This window comes from Cydia splendana, chromosome 18, assembly GCF_910591565.1.
Source record: "Cydia splendana chromosome 18, ilCydSple1.2, whole genome shotgun sequence".
Lineage (NCBI taxonomy): Eukaryota > Metazoa > Arthropoda > Insecta > Lepidoptera > Tortricidae > Cydia > Cydia splendana.
Window position 1 is genome coordinate 10,706,830 of NC_085977.1, and position 17,043 is coordinate 10,723,872.

The 17,043-nt window shown below is 37.5% G+C and overlaps 1 protein-coding gene across 1 annotated transcript in view; it reads right to left on the reverse strand.

Annotated features, from left to right (window-relative positions):
- Positions 1-17,043, reverse strand: part of LOC134799701 (uncharacterized) — a 76,443-nt gene that overhangs the window by 11,584 nt on the left and 47,816 nt on the right. The window contains exons 25-47 of the mRNA XM_063772137.1: positions 15,811-16,018; positions 15,194-15,280; positions 13,271-13,500; positions 12,639-12,852; positions 12,308-12,403; positions 11,765-11,994; positions 11,262-11,487; positions 10,052-10,141; positions 8,677-8,906; positions 7,794-8,010; positions 7,448-7,540; positions 6,241-6,470; positions 5,660-5,864; positions 4,932-5,024; positions 4,343-4,569; positions 3,659-3,872; positions 3,307-3,402; positions 2,914-3,143; positions 2,251-2,461; positions 1,941-2,033; positions 1,584-1,813; positions 655-865; positions 330-425 (exon numbers count right to left, since the gene is read on the reverse strand). Coding sequence (XP_063628207.1) covers positions 330-425; positions 655-865; positions 1,584-1,813; positions 1,941-2,033; positions 2,251-2,461; positions 2,914-3,143; positions 3,307-3,402; positions 3,659-3,872; positions 4,343-4,569; positions 4,932-5,024; positions 5,660-5,864; positions 6,241-6,470; positions 7,448-7,540; positions 7,794-8,010; positions 8,677-8,906; positions 10,052-10,141; positions 11,262-11,487; positions 11,765-11,994; positions 12,308-12,403; positions 12,639-12,852; positions 13,271-13,500; positions 15,194-15,280; positions 15,811-16,018 — 4,057 coding nt within the window. The remainder of the gene's footprint in view (positions 1-329; positions 426-654; positions 866-1,583; positions 1,814-1,940; positions 2,034-2,250; positions 2,462-2,913; positions 3,144-3,306; positions 3,403-3,658; positions 3,873-4,342; positions 4,570-4,931; positions 5,025-5,659; positions 5,865-6,240; positions 6,471-7,447; positions 7,541-7,793; positions 8,011-8,676; positions 8,907-10,051; positions 10,142-11,261; positions 11,488-11,764; positions 11,995-12,307; positions 12,404-12,638; positions 12,853-13,270; positions 13,501-15,193; positions 15,281-15,810; positions 16,019-17,043) is intronic.

Here is a 17,043-nt window from a genome sequence, read left to right on the forward strand (position 1 = left end):
GAGAAAAATGAGGTTTTGAATGGGTTACACGAACGTTTGTTTCAGTCCTTTATTTTACTTTTGAGGTCAAGAAACACTACTGCCGCTTTATATGTCGCATTATACTACTTTTGCTGCTAAAGTTTTGGGCCAGATAAACCTGATCTAACCTCATCGGACAAGCAAGTCTTTGTTCTCCCGACGCTAATATCCATCGTTCAGTCCCGAGTTAAGATCAGTGACCATTTTTTATTTGCTTCCGACTCTCGTATACTGACAGATATTAGTTGTGTACGTTTCTTTATTATTGAATGTTATTTACTGTAAGATAAGTCGCTTTCCAATATTACCTCTTCTTTGATCGCTGTTCTGGTTGACGCAACTGTAAACCAACGCGTATGACTCATAATCTGTATCCAAAATCCAGTACTCCACGGGTTCCGGCGCTAAAAAGTAACAATATTGATTAAAATGTTTAAAAAGTAAGTTCAGGAGGATGATAAACATGATAAATATCTTTTTCCACAAATTTTATGGTCACAAGATAATAGGCGATAAAAAAGGTGAGTGGTGGGGGGTAAGAATAATGCTTCTTCAGGGTTTTTGAGTGTTGTCACGTCCGCATGCGGCACATTGCACAACGGATATTTGTAGTACCAATAAATTAGTATTTACCTCCAGGGAAGGTCACAAGTAGCTTTCCAGAGCCGTCAGCGGTGGCTAGAACAGCTGAACCGGTGATAGTGTCCAGAGTCTCGTTGATGACTTGCGTGTTGTAAACTAAGACGGAGCCATCATCGTTCTGAATGGTGTACGTGGCGTCATTGCAGGTGCCATCTTGGAATTCTGAAGCATAGCTCTCGATGAGGCGCCAGCGACCTTCATACTGTAAAAACAAATGATACTTATGAAGCAAAAATGAGTTAGAATTAGAAGAGGACTTTTGTATTGATGTCACCTGTCATGTAAAGTCATTCGTTGTAGAACAATTTGTTAAGGTACATATTCCACTATTTTGCTACGCAAGGAGGCACGGGATATATAGCTTTTGTTTTTCATTACATATTATGTTGGTAGTGTTGGTACCTAACGGAATTTGCGCAACACTGGCTGGGTTTCACTATTATACTACTAGGGCCCGTTTCTCAAAAGCTTGTAACTTGCAATACAAGTGGAAGTCCCTTTCTAACAAAAGCTGTTAAAAAGTGACATCCGCTTGTATTACTAGTTACAAGCTTTTGAGAAACGGGCCCCTGTATAATATTTTTGACAGTGTCAGTTTGGTTTATAATCTCGTACAATAAATTTCGTTATTCCCGATGTTTATAATATTATAAACGTGTTTAATTAGGTTGCATTTTGTCTACAGCAATAAGTTTGGCTATCCTATAACTCTTATAAGTGATTTCAATGTGTGGTGTCAGTGTAGTGTGGCGTAATGTGCCGCATTGCCGTGGCATAAGTTGAGTGACCATAAAGCTCACAAATCAAGTTTAAAGGCAGAACGTGGACAGCTGGCACGTAAGTGCATTATTTTTTATTAATTTACTTTCACATAATATAACAAAGATTTTCTATTGACAATTAAACTAAAAAGAACTTACCCTCGCTGGATCGAAATTCTGAACGACTAGAATATTAGGGTCGCATTGTCCAACGAAGACGACGGGGTCTTCTGGGGCCAGCACGGGCAGGTAGAAACAGGAATCATCGCTTTGGCTGGTCGATTCGTAGTAGCGCTCCTCTAGGACTTGAATGCCTGACATGGCCTCGCTGATGGCGTTTTCTGATACTCCTGACATTTCCTTAGTGCGGCTTAATTTCCAACTATATACTGAAAATTGTAATATAATTATTTTGTATCTTAATACGGTGATAACGAGAAGAAAATTTTATCGTTAGAAAATCATAAATAAAAAGAGGCAATAAATATATTGCGTTAAATAAATGGTGATTTATACCTTCTCTATAGTTAGCATCGATGTTCTTGCAGCTGTACGCTAGAGCATAGTTATCGTAATCAGTTGCCAAAATCCAATAAGGAATCTCGATATCTGAAAACAATGCGATATATATATTGATTATGTTGCTCCTGTACTTACTTATATTTTTAAAACCATTATTCATTATTAATTTATTCAAGTATTTATCAGTGGAAGAGCGTCAAGTTAATCCTTAAGTAAATACAGACTTTAAACATTTGCACCAACTAATTCGAATGTATTTGGATGCGCCAAGATATAGCAAAAAGGGACATAAATAATTACTTACTGTTGCCGTCAGATGTAATAGTGAATTTAGCGCTGTTGTCAGTAGACGTCCTTACTACAGTCGCGTTAATCTCATCCAGATCTAGACCAATGACTTGAGTTGTGTACAGACTAAAAGAATCTGCAGTCGCAGTCGTAAACTCGTAGTTGATACAACGACCCTCCGATTCTACTTTGGGATAGGCGGCTGTTTCGTGCCATAGTCCTGAAAACTGTCAAAAAGTACGATCAGACGTCAAAAATTTCCCAAATTATACGGACCGGAGTGCCTACTTAGTAGTAGGCACGTAGTATGTAGGTACGTATTAGGTACCTCGATAGTTGGAATTTGCTACATCGCTTTAAACTGATTGCCGATTAACCCAAAAAACCGACTAACACGACCCTTTACACCCGAAAAAAAAACGAATCTTTAACAGAGACGAGTACCTAACACTGCGTAAGTGAATTAATGAAAAAGAATCCTGTGGTAGCTGAATTTCCATAATCAGACCCTCACGTTCGTGCGGCTCAGGTATTAACATGCAACTCGCACATTTTTCACTCTCCACGGAAAAATCCGAACTAACTACATGAAGTGCGTTTCGAACAGCTAACACGCCTCTTGTCATTACTAAGGTATCTCTGAAAGCCTCTTCAAAACAAACTCAAGGCTCATACTCACTCGATCCAAATTAAATTCCGGCTCCGCTTGGATACTCTCATCGCACTGTCCTGGGAACACCACAGGCTTGCCTGCCTCTGGTTCAGGGTAGTAGAAGCACCCATCATCAGTGTGGTCTCTTGTCACGAAATATTCCTGGCTGAGAACCTGTACGCTGTCTAATACTGCGCTGATTGCAGTCTCTGATGCCGCTGACATGGTCTTCTGTCTGCTGAGCTTCCAGCTTGTTACTGAGAGAAACAAATACAAATATGGCCAATTTGATTTATGAATACATCAAAACATTATTTATTTTGTAGGTAAACAAACCATTTTTGCGCTAAAGTTGTTATTACGCTTAATAAAAATTTCCTTTTGCATATTTTTTTTACTTATAATACTTTTAGTTCTTACCTCTGCGAGAGTCATCACCGAGGTTAGCACACGCGTATGCTACTGCATAATTATCATAGTCCGTATCCAACACCCAGTACCGAGATGTAATAGAAACTGTAAAAGAGAAATCAATAAAATACCCAACAACAGTGAATAAGTTTTGATATTTTGTTTTTCTTTTCTTTTGCTTTTGCTGTTGTAAACTTAATTTTGATTTATTTTATTACAACTAAGTCTAATTTATTCATATTGTTTTGGTCAATATTTTCATCAATTGTGTCCATGGAAAAAGTCGTCGTATAACACGTCTTTTACTTGGGAAAATAGCACTTGAAAAAGAAATCAATTTAATTATTAATTTCATACTCACTGCCAGTTCCACCGATAGGTAAAGTCACAAAGAACTTAGCTAACCCATCGTCGTTGTCGGGCACAGCGCTTCCATAGAGATAGTCCAAAGTTTCATTAACGACTTGAATGTTGTATATCTCCACGACGCCGTTAAGCGTGTAGGTGGCGGTTGCGCAGGTTCCATCTTGGAACTCTTGAGGATAGCTCTCTATATCGTACCAAAGACCCATGTACTAAAAGATAATAAAAACAATGGTAGTAAGCGATCGCTATATAGAAATTCTGAGGGTAAAAGTGTATCTAGAGTCTGTGCGGAAAGAGAAGAGTCGTGAAATGTATGGGATCCAATACATTCTACGACTCTTCTCTTTTCTCTTTACGCACAGACTCTAGATTGGTAGTTTCATCGGATTTCTATTTACCATATTATATAGCTGGTCAAGCAGATCTTGTCAGTAGAAAAAGGCGGCAAATTTGAAAAACATAGGCGCGAAGGGATATCGTCCCATAGAAGATTTGAATTTCGCGCCTTTTTTTACTGACAAGATTTGCTTGACCAGATATAACTCAGAAGTCGAGACATTATTAGTGTGCAAGAGGATTTGTAAATTAGATTAGAAAATGACTTTAATCTTTCGGATACTGCTTATTTAAATAATTTTGATTGCATACACAGTTAACACATTTATATATGATGACTTACCCTATCAATATTGAAACCAGTCACAACAGGAATGCTCTCATTGCACTGACCCCTAAACACGACGGGGTTGCCATCGGCGTAGGGGTAGTAGAAACAGCCGGCGTCAGTATTGTCGATCTCTTGGTAGTAGCGGTTGTTCAGGACGTCGACGCTATCGATTATCTGGTTGATGCTAGTCACAGCTGCGTCCGTCAGTTCAGTGGTGCGACTCATCTTCCAACTCCATACTGAAATTTGAATTTAAGCATATCTTAAGTAAGTTCTGTTTTACGAATAAATACAAGAATTATAACTCATTTGCTGGTCTCCAGAATGTAATTAGGTTATATTATATAGAATTTGCAGAATTAAGCTAATGAAATGACATCTAATGAATTCACTCCTCTCTGTCTCTTCGTAATTAAATCTTCTATGATTGCTTTACAAGTTCTTCACATACATAACGTATTGTGTTGGCGTGTAAGTATGTGCGCAATGCGCATACCTGTCTTAAAAAATCCAGAATGTATATAGGGACGAAATACTTTTTCTAATAGAATTTCGGGTACATGAATGGTGGTTCTTGTAAATAACCTAAATTTGTTCTTACCTCGTCTCCATTCGCTGTCTATATTTTCACAGGCGTACATGATGGCAAATGAGGCGTAGTCCGTATCAAGTACCCAATATTCAACCGGGTCAGCTAAAAACATGGACACAGTTAATTGATTAAAATTACTCAATTCGTGGTAAGTCTCGACGACGATGTTGAACTGTGGACTCGATATATGTTTTTATAAAATTGGAGGGAAACTGCTCAACACCGGGACGTGTGGCAAAAAACCGGACAAGTGCGAGTCGGACTCGCCCACCGAGGGTTCCGTACTTTTTAGTATTTGTTGTTATAGCGGCAACAGAAATACATCTGTGAAAATTTCAACTATCTGACTATCACGGTTCATGAGATACAGTCTGGTGACAGACGGACGGACGGACGGACGGACAGCGGAGTCTTAGTAATAGGGTCCCGTTTTTTACCCTTTGGGTACGGAACCTTAAAAAAGAGGGAGGTTTTTGCCCAGCCGTGTTAAGCCCTATTTAGACGATGCGGGAACTCACATGCGAGTTTCATTACATTGCGGTTTTTGATTGGTCGGTTGAATTGGACATAACCAACAGTCCGCAATGTAACTAAAATCGCATGCGAGTTCGCGCGCCGTCTAAATCAGCCCTTATACTTGAGGTTCGTAACTAACAAAAGAATAATCTTAAGGTTTCCTTAAGATTATTTTAAATTAATGACATATTTGGTTTTTAAATATCTTGTTGCTAACTTACCATCAGGATAAGTAACTAAGAATTTCCCCTCATTGCCAATTGCCACCAGATTTGCGTACCCTTGGCTGGTGTTCAGCCGTTCGTCGATGACCTGAGTGTGGACTACTTGCAGATAATCTCCGTCAACTGTGTATGTCGTATCGTCACATGTACCAGTCGATGAGTCAACCGGGTAGCTTTCTATTAGACGCCAGCGGCCAGCGAACTAGAAAACAATGCAATACAATACAAAATACTCTTTATTGCACGCCGCGAAAACAATACAAAAGAAAACAGCAATACACGCAGAGGTAAACAACAGGCGGTCTCATATTAGCACACACGCACAAAGCAACAATTTTTCGATTAGAAATTTGTGTATTTTACTAAAAGCCAAACTAGAAAAAAATATCCAAAAATATAATTTTATAACATTTTTTATCGCTTCGATGTTATCGATTGTAAAATTAAACCTTTAACTGTTTTTCTACTGTTTTATAAAACACAGTAAGTCAATATTTTACGTATTTTTAGGATATATCTATCAAAATATCAAGAAGAAGTTTCTTGTGAAGATAAATTAAATAATCCTAGAACATTACCATATCAGCGTTAAAGTTCTGTACAACAGGAATATTAGCCTGACATTGGCCAACGATCACAATAGGCTCCCCTGGCTCCAGATCAGGCAAGTAGAAGCAGGCTGGATCTGATTGGTCCACTTGCTCGTAATATTCGTTGCCAAGCACGTCAATGCTGGAAATAGCTTCATCGATGATTGTGCTAGCCGATGAAGAGAGCTCTTTTGTTCTGCTGAGCTTCCAGCTCCATACTGAAATATAAATGTTTTTTTTTTGTGTTTAGAGATAAAATCCATACTAATATTACGTGGGCCATACTGAAAGTTTCTGGATTCTGATATTATGACACGACTTATTTTTTCTAAGTGGCCAGTATAAATGCGAGTGTGTGTCTGTCTGTTACCTCTTCATGCTTAAACCGCTGAACCGAGTTAGTTGAAATTTGGTACGGAGATAGTTAGAGTCCCAGGGAAGGATATAGGGTAGTTTTTATCCCATAAATCAATTAAGGGGGTGAAAGTTTGTCCGGGGAATCGATAAAAAGCAGATTGGATAAAAAATAAGCTACCCAAATTACTAACGCAGACGAAGTCGCGGGCAAAAGCTAGTATATAATACAGTATTTACTTGTCAAAGCGTACGAGTGACATTATCAAAATCTTTTTCCTAACTTTGAAGTCAGTATTATGAAGACATTAGCTTCGTTTTTTATGTATATCACTATATACATAAAAATATATTGTACACTGTACAATACATGTACAAAAATGACGTCTATTCCACTATGCTTGAAATAGGAAGACAGATAAATTCCTCGACTGTAAATTCTTTCAAAATCGACTGTTCTTTAAAACCACATCGGTGGCAAATAAATATATAGCCCGCTTGATGATAAACGATCACCGAAGCCTATGAACGACTGCAATTCCATTTTTGAGAGTAGTTTTCCAAAGCCCAGTTAAAATCACATTTAAGAATACAAATTAAATATTTATTGTAACCACACACACTAAGAATCTAAGCAATAGATGCAATGAATGCCCGAAATTCAGAAACACATGTACAGTCCCCACACGGGATTGTTAGTATGCCATTTAGGGTTCTTGCTAAATTGGATTGGTTAGTGCAACTCTTGAACAACCAATTTAGCTACGACCCTAAATGGCGCAAAAATCGCGGAGCGTGATGGTACCCTACAAAAAAATAATGGAGCTAAATTAACACTTACTTCCTCTATAATCGCTATTGATGTTCACACAGCTATAAGCCAATGCATGGCCAGTGTAATCAGTGTTCAGGATCCAATAAGGAATTTCAATAACTGAAAAGTCATAATTGAAACATATGGTAAATGTATTAAATATATGGTAAAGGATGACTCACGTTAGACTGGGCCGTGTCCGACCCGGAGCTTTCGGCGCATCGTTTTCTATGGAAAGCATCATGTGATCGCCTGTCATGTCATAGAAAAGTAAGCACCAGATGCCGCACACGGCCCGGTCTAAACTGAGTCATCCTTAATTTATAAAAAAAAAAAAAAAATCACGAATCTTGAAAAATAACAATTCACTTACCCTGACCATCCGAGACTATAGTTATTACCAATCTGGCACTTCCATCAGTTGAAGTAAAAGCTACATTCCCTGAAGAAATTGTCAGGAACTGGTCAATAATTTGTGATGACTGAATATTTAAAGTTGTGCCCGTGCCTTGCGTGAAATCATGGCTGATACACTCTCCTGTTTGTTCTGTCTTCGGATAACTTTCAATTTCGTGCCAAACTCCTTGAAACTGGTAATAAAATATAAAGTTCATAATGAGATGCTGGTATCGTTAAATTGATATCATGAGGGTCATAAGTGAGAGTCCCTAATTGGTGTGACATCCAAAAGCACGTGATCGCTGACTGGATGTATTGCTGCATGACAGGATGTCATATAAAGTATAGGAGGAAGCCTATTTATATTATGTTAAGATTACTAAATTAGAGGGTGTCTGATCATTATATTTTAACAGTAAAAAATTACTATTGTAAATATTCGATTTTTTTTAACTTAATTCTAATGTGCATTAATGGGTGTATTGATAGCATATTTCATTCAATGCTAAGTTACAATCGTAGCGCTACGTCGTAGTCGAATGTGTCTAAATTAAAATATATCTAAAACAAACAAAGGCACCTCCGTAGGTACCATTATTTATTGATAGCCTTTAAACTTATAAAATAATGTAAAAATTCGATCTTCAGATACGTTATTTGTGTGTTAATGTTTGTGGGATCTGAAAACAGTTAATAGATTAAATTCAAAATCTGACCGAAAACTAACGGAAAAAGCCTTGTTTGTATGTAAATAATGCTTATAATACAATGACAAGAATAAACTAAAACTTTCGTCTGTTTGTTCTATTTATGAACTTTGCCATTTTATGTCGCAGCTTTCTAAATATCATACGTACATCGTCCAAATTAAAGTTAGGAACAGCAGCGATCCCGTCATCGCATTGTCCCGGGAAGACGACAGGAACGCCAAGCTCGGGAACGGGATAGTAGAAGCATCCATCGGCGCTCTGATCTCTTGTTTGGTAATAACGATCGTCCAAAACAGGTATTGAAGCAATAACTGCATTGATTGCTGTGTTGGCCTCGGCTGGTAGCTCTTTGGATCGGCTGAGTTTCCAACTCCAAACTGAAATGGTGATGCAAGGAATTGACTAAATGCACATGAGAAAACTTGCCATAATATCTGTATATTGATTCGGTTAAGTTGTGTTCCAATGTATGGGGAAGAAAAACAAATTATACCTAGCCAGCCTTTTATGAATGTAGTATGATACCTTTGGGTATGGTGCTTTACCCACGCTAGCGTCCCCTTCCCTCCCCCTGCCGCAACCCCCCCTTTTTGCATGAAATATGTCCCGGTTGACGGTTTTTATAAATTTTTGGGAAAAGTATTAGAATTAGGAATAAAGTGTCAAGGTAAGAAATAATCCTTAATAAATTCTAAACAAAAAAGGTTATATGCAACTTTTTGGTAAGACTCACCATATTCATGTATTAACTTGTTGAAGTTCAATATAACATAGTACGTAATAGTACTGAAAGAAATCCTACACGGAGAATAACTTTGCAAGCTTATTCTCCGTATAAGATTACTTGTACGTGTAGGATTTCTTTCAGTACTATTACGTACTATGTTATATTGAACTTCAACAAGTTTTTCAACGGTTAAATTTTGTCGAAGTTCATCTAGCCATAACATGAATATGGTGCGTCATATCAAAAAACTGAATATAACCTAAGAATTTAATAGGGATTATTTCTTTCATTGACACTTTTTTCCTATATTGTATACTTTCCCCAAAAAATGAAAAAAAAAAAAATCTGTGAACCGGGACATATTTCATGCAAAAAGGGGGGGTTGCGGCAGGGGGAGGGAAGGGGACGCTAGCGTGCGTAAAGCACCATACCAAAAGGTATCATACTACATTCAAAAAAGGCTGGCTATAATTAGTTTTTCAAAAAACACAATTTGACCGAATCATATGAGAACAAATATAGGTAGATGACTTATGGCTGGGCAACACCAGATGCGTGTCTGCGTGCATTAACTACGTGTATATTGAAATCGAATGACCAGTGTTCGAATTTTTTGTGGAACTTTCCAACTGCCGCTGTGAGTTGTCTCTTACGCGTATCGATTTTCAATTAGCTAGGGATTACAGACTTCAGATTGGACAGAAGTAGGAGAATACAATCATCTGTTCAAATTGGTCTTCTGTTCAAATTTTGAGTCAAATAAATATAAAACAAATTCGTTAATAAAGCAGTTACCTCCTCTGGTGTCGGGGTCAATGTTGTAGCAAGTATAAACAAAAGCGTAGTTGTCATAGTCGGTGTCCAACACCCAGTAGTCGGTTGAGACTGAAAGTAAACCAAGTCACAAAAGGTCACACATTTTTTAAAAATACACCTATGTGTTTGGTGACTGAGATATGCAAATTGCTTTTCTTATAAAAAGTCTGTATCTTTAGGTATTTTTTAAAAAGAGTAAACAAAATCTACCCTTAAATGGCTTCTAAAGCTAGTTGAGGGTAGATGTAAACATTACATGATCAAATAATGTAGGTTAAAGTCAGGTCGTTCAGTGACAGATCCACGTGGTTTTGTATTTGGTTGGTTAATCAATAAAAATGTTATAACTACCCGAAAATGCACAAATTATTTGTTTACATTTATTTAAATACCTAAAGATACGGACTATAGCTGTCCAATTAATAAGCGCCTGTTCGTTACAAATGTTTTAATACGTATTGCGTTTCGGTTCTCAAGATTTGCAAGACACATTCGGAGTTTTGTTCTGTTTCAACAGTCATCATTGTAATTTTTTTAGCACGAATGTGCTGGACTTTATTAGTCAGTTTTTCGGCAGATAGTACACCATTACCATTACATTAAAAAACGTAGTTTGTCAAATTATATTGAATGCGATCATTATAGATGAGAATCTCATCTATAATGATCGCTAAATCACTAGATGAGATGAATTGAGTGACAATATTTTTTACTGTATTGCAAATGTATAAAGTACAAATTAGCTTTCATTTTATCTGTGAACACCAATCCAAAACGTTGTTTTCATTTGAAAATACAATTAAATAACTTTACCATGCTATTAAAGTGTACCTTGGACTTACCTATAGTGTCGTAATCATAACATCATAACATAACTAATAGTTTTATATACAGATAACATATCTATATTCCGCGTTCATATCCAACTGATAATCACTTGTCAATTAGATTAACAAACTTTTTAGAGGCCGGTTCGATAAAATGAATTTTCAAGGGCCAAAAATATAACGGCCTCCTAGCCTAGTCTGTCTGTACGTCTGTAGTGATTCTGCATATGAAGCTGGACGACCTGGGTTCTAATCCCGGTAATGGTACCTATTAATTTGTGTGTTCATTGCGATTGAATATCCCATCAAAAATATTACATCTTTTTGATGCAGTCTCGCAACGCAATTCTATTTTTACTTACACGGTGTTCCATCAATTTGAAACGTAACAACCAACTTTCCAGTTCCATCCGCATCAGCTGCTATGGTGGCATTTCCGCGAACGGTATCCAGTGCTTGGCCAGTAACTTGAGTATTAAATACATCGACGATTCCAAGGTCCTCGTCTAGTGTGTATCTGGCATTATTACAACTGCCAGTTTGGAAGACGGAAGGATATGATTCGATATCGTGCCATAATCCCATATACTAAAAAAAAAAGATTAAAATACGAGGTCGAGTGGTATTGGCAGAATGTATGATGTTTACTCAACAGCAGTCCTTACAAGTACTCTTTTGTTTTGCATATTGTTTAGTGAAACTGGATAATTTTATTATTAAATGAAATCATAGAATCCGATGTCTATTATTTGACTTGTATCTTCGATGATGATGATGTCCTCCCAAACGTATCCGTCGACGGCGACATACTGACAAATTTAAAAAGCCGCAATTAAAAGTGCATGCAAACACAAACACAACTTACTCTTTGAACATCAAAATTAGCCATAGCAGGTATGCTCATATCGCAAGAGCCTCTGAAGACCACGGGCTGGTCGACCACATGTTCAGGGTAGTAGAAACATCCATCGTCCGTCTGATCGGTTAGTTCGTAATACACGCTGTTTAGGTCCATAATGGAGTCCACCACTTCTGTGACTGCTGCCCGGGCGGCATCGGTTTGAACTCTCGAGCGGCTGGTTATCCAACTGTACACTAAAATCAAAATAATAATATGTTTACAAAAATTTACAATTTTATTGAAAATTGCCATATCATTATAATAATTATCTAAATACGCAACAATAAGTAAGTTTTTTCATGTATGTACAAATGATTCTGAGTAAAATGATCCCAAGAAGTCAATATTTTGAAGACATGAATGAAATGTACATTTTTTTTAGAAAACGCGCAGGTATCAATGATTCTGATTAAGAAAAAAATACAAAAAGAGGGTATAAGATTGTGTACAGTATTTTAGATACTGCCAAATTAAGGGACACGTATTAAAAAAATAAAAGTTAGGTACCTCGTTTCTGGTTATTCGGTTGGTCGATGCAACTGTACAGTATGGCATAGTCGGAGTAATCTGTGGCTAATACCCAAACTTCTTGATCTGCAAATTCTGAAATAAAACACGAAAACAGAGACATCATTTTTAAAGTAAATGCCTACTCCTCTGCCTCTGGCTTGCCTTAGCGGGCTATCCAGAGTGGAATCAAGAGAGCTGCGTTCTGAAGATCATTTTGGCCATGTCACCAGCTATTCCCACCGCTGTTAGAAGTAGCATATCACAGCAAACATTTATCGCGATGAAAATTATCAATACAATTTAAATGGAGGGTCCATCACATACTCACCACCAGGAGCTACCTCCAAAGTCACCGATAATTTCCCGCCACCGTTGGCATCTATAACCGTCGCCGTTCCAGTGACAGTTTCCAGTCCCTGGTTGACCACCTGACTGTTCACAACGTTGACCACGCCTTCTGCAAGGGTGTACTCAGCTCTGGCACAGGTTCCAAGGACGCTTTCAGAGTAGTAGCTTGATATTTCGTGCCACAATCCGGTGAACTATGAACGGTGACATTAAGAAAATATATGTAGGTTAATTAGGTAAGTAATATTAAATAAGTAGTTAAATATAGTAAATTTTAATAGTTACCTACTGAAGAGTAGGTAGGTACCTACCTAATATTCTTTGTAAAAGTATATGTCTATGTTGTATATGTATATTTTATTTTGACACACAAATATACCTAATACAAGGTTGATTTGTTGCTATTAGGAAACCTGATTTCAAGTGGCCCTCAGAATTTTATAATTAGGTAAATGAATGATTAGAGAATTAGCTTGGGCAATTACAAGATTTTCGGAATGACTATTATACTATTTAAACTGCTAGCAAGCAGACTTTGTGATTGTGCGTTATTTCGATTTCTTGCCACGGATCGCTCCGTTCGGTAATCCTTATGTATCCTTAAATACTCACTCTTTCAACATCTAAAGAGTCTACAACGGGTATGTTCGCATCACATTGCCCGGGTAGCAAAATGGGTTGATTCTCCTCGATCACAGGTAGCTCATAGCAGGCTTCCTCGCTGAAATCTGTGGATCTTAGTTCAGCCAAGGTGATGCCGAGGAGATTGTTCAGGCTAGTGTTCATCAGAGCAAGGAACAGTTCGGTGAATGTCTGGCCTCTGCCCAGTTGCCAGATGTATACTGCAAGGAATTATGGGTTTTTTATTGATAGACGAAACCATTTGTTAAATGGATGCTGTTAAGCAATAATGTGTCAACCGACATTAAATTTTCAATAAGATGTGAACTCAAAAAATTGACGCTTCAAGTTGACATTTTATTGCAAAATGGATGTGGGATGACTCATTTTCTAAACACCATCCAAATGACGTCATCAGATGTAAATAATTATTTATCATCTCTACTCTGTATTGCTAAGATGGTCAGCTCTTTATCATTTGTCACCATGCCTGTCACGTTCTAACAAATATGTAACAGCGAAAGTGACGCATGGCATGACAGAAAATGCGACCATGATGCCGCTTCGATATCGAATTTATACACATAGTGGGAAATAAGAATCACTACACCTCATAAAACAAAGTCCCCCGCCGCGTCTGTCTGTTTGTGTATAATGTCTGTTGTTCGCGATAAACTCAAAAACTACTGAACGGAGTTTTATGCGGTTTTCACTTATCAATAAATTGATTCTTGAGGAAGGTTTAGGTGTATAATTTGTTAAGGTTTTGTGTAACCCGTGCGAAGCCGGGGCGGGTCGCTAGTGTAGTCTAATATACAATTAATTTTTGCACTTACCAGCTCTAAAGTATTTGAACAAATTAAATTATTTCAGAAAAATATTTTAATTAGTTTTTATCAAGTAGAAACACTACTATATAAATTATAAACTGAAATAAATGTCATATACTAATGCCAATGTGTTCATAGCGAATTGAATTTTAGGTAGATTGCAGTCCCAGAACCTATGGTCGTTTTCAATGTAGGATGATACTGCTGTAATAATCACTTTGTTGTATCGTTCTACTGTGTTCACTTGCGGAGTATATTTAGGCGTAAATCTTACGTTAGGGACATTGTAGTCATTAAACAATTTCTTTAACACGTTACTTGTGAACTGCTTTCCATTGTCCATAAGAACAGTACTAGGCACGCCGTGAACTAGGAAGACTTTTTCCTCGATTAACTTAGCTATTATCTCGGAGGTTGCGCGACGAATGGGAAATAATAAACAGTACTTCGAGAAACAGCATGTCACAACAAATATAAAAGTGTTCTGTTTTCTCGATGGGGGTAGGGGACCTATGATATCCATGCTTAACATTTGAAAAGGGCGTGAGCAGTCTTTAGGACGGCCCATAATGCCTAGAGTAGCATGAGTAGCATGCTTGTGAGCACAGCAAATATCACAATTAGAAACAAATTTAACTACATCGCGATGCATGTCCTGCCAGAAGTAGTTTAAAGAAAGCCGTTTTCTTAGTATATGACATTTATTTCAGTTTATAATTTATATAGTAGTGTTTCTACTTGATAAAAACTAATTAAAATATTTTTCTGAAATAATTTAATTTGTTCAAATACTTTAGTATTGTTGGCAGCGCCATCTCTCTCGCTAGCTCAGTATCACATGAGTGATCTAGTTAGAAGGTTCGAACCATATTGTTCTACCTTAGAGATGGCCAGGGGGCGCCATAAGCCTTCAGTAAGAAGTGCATATACTTGGAAAAATTTGACCGATGCCGCTGTGACCCGGTGGCCGAGTGGCTTAGGCATCTGCCGCGATAGCAGAGGACGCTGGTTCGATTCCAGCCTGGGGCACTGGAGGCCTTGGTCACTTTTTCTTAGTATATGACATTTATTTCAGTTTACTTACCAGCTCTTTGATTTGCGTTGATGTTGACACATTGGTAAGTGAGAGCGTAAGTGTTGTAGTCCGTCATCAGAACCCAAAAATCGACAGCTGAAATAAAGATTGTTTATGAGCATGTACCTTTCGTGTAAATAAATAAAAAATTAATTTAAAAAAAAGTATAATATCAATGATTTAAAATACATATAATCACGCCTATTTCCCGGAGGGTTAGGCAGAGACCACGGATTTCCACTTGCTACGATCCTGACATACCTCTTTCGCTTCCTTCGCTTTCATAACATTCCTCGATTTAAAATATGTATAACAATTGATAAACGGTTACATAGGTAATAAATAACGATTTATAGACTGTTTAAATATTTTTAAGTCGTTATCCTTTGTGGGTATAGTTGCTTAAAAGTTATTTGTGAAAGCCAGTCCAAGGTTTTTTTTGGTAAGACTACATTTATTAAAAAAGTAAGTAAAGAAAATATTAAAGTGAAATACAACTACTTATTAATATTAGTTGCCTTTAAATCCATACAGGGATCCTACAAAGGAAGGGGCATGACTTGTTGTCAATATTTATTTTAGGTACCGAATCTATGAAATCTGTCACAGCGCCTAATTTTACTTACGCTCAGATAGTCCATCTAAGTCAAGAAACAGTTTAGCGGTCGCCTCTTCCTGGCTGACGGTGCCATTGATCTCCTCATAGAAGTTCTGGTTCACGGACTCATAACTGATGCTAATCACGCCATCTTCACTGGTCAGGCTAAGACGAGAACAGTCTCCGTCTTGCTGGGGATTGTCTGTTCTGGAGACTTCGTACCACGCGCCAAGGAACTAGAATAATAAGTTCTAAATGTTCACAACTTTTACGACAGAGCGACAAAATGAGAAAATTTTACAGACTGCCTTTTTAGGATTCCGTACCCAAAGGGTACAAATGGGACCCTATTACTAAGACTCCATGTCATGAACCGTAATAGCTAGGCAGTTAAAATGTTCACATATGATGTATTTCTGTTGCCGCTATAACAACAAATACTAAAAACAGAATATAATAAATATTTAAGTGGGGCTCCTATACAACAAACGTGATCGTTTTGCGGTTTTTTGCGTAATGGTGCGGAACCCTTCGTCCGCGCGAGTCCGACTCGCACTTGGCCGGTTTTTATAAAATCACGTTGGTTTATGATTCGTACTTATTGCATTCCTTTTGCAAACGTAGAGAAGCTTCTATAATTTAATTTGCCTCAAGAATTTTGTTTATCTAATCATAATATCTACATCTAGTGACGGCAATAAATTACCAAAATTTTTTGATTATCTTTTATTTGTTTCAATCTATAGAATTTAGTGTTTAAGGTCATTGGATTTTACACTTCAGTCTTACATAATTACTTAATTTGTGCCTAATAACCGGGAGTGATGCATTTTTTATAGAGTAGCTAATCATTAAAAGAAAATTACATTTGAGAATTTTTTATTAGATCTGATGAACTTTTATTTTTGCACCATTTTTACTTGCCCCTGTTTAGGGTATTAAAACCGTCAATTTATAAATAATCCAAATGACAATAAATGGACCCGGGTATGTCCTTAAGCGCCACTTGCACCATTCCACTAACCAGGGGTTCACCGGTTAAACCTGGAGTTACCATGGTTACCAGTACAATTTGACACTGAGTTAATAATTTAACCGCTTAACCCCGGATTAATGGGATGGTGCAAGTGGCCCTAAGGCCCTACTAAAGCCGCGAATAGCGTTTCGTAAGCCACACCCGCTAACTTCGTCCCCCCGCTAGCACGCACACGTGGAAGCGCTTCGCGGTGCACTTGAACTCCATCTAACTTTAAAACAGTTA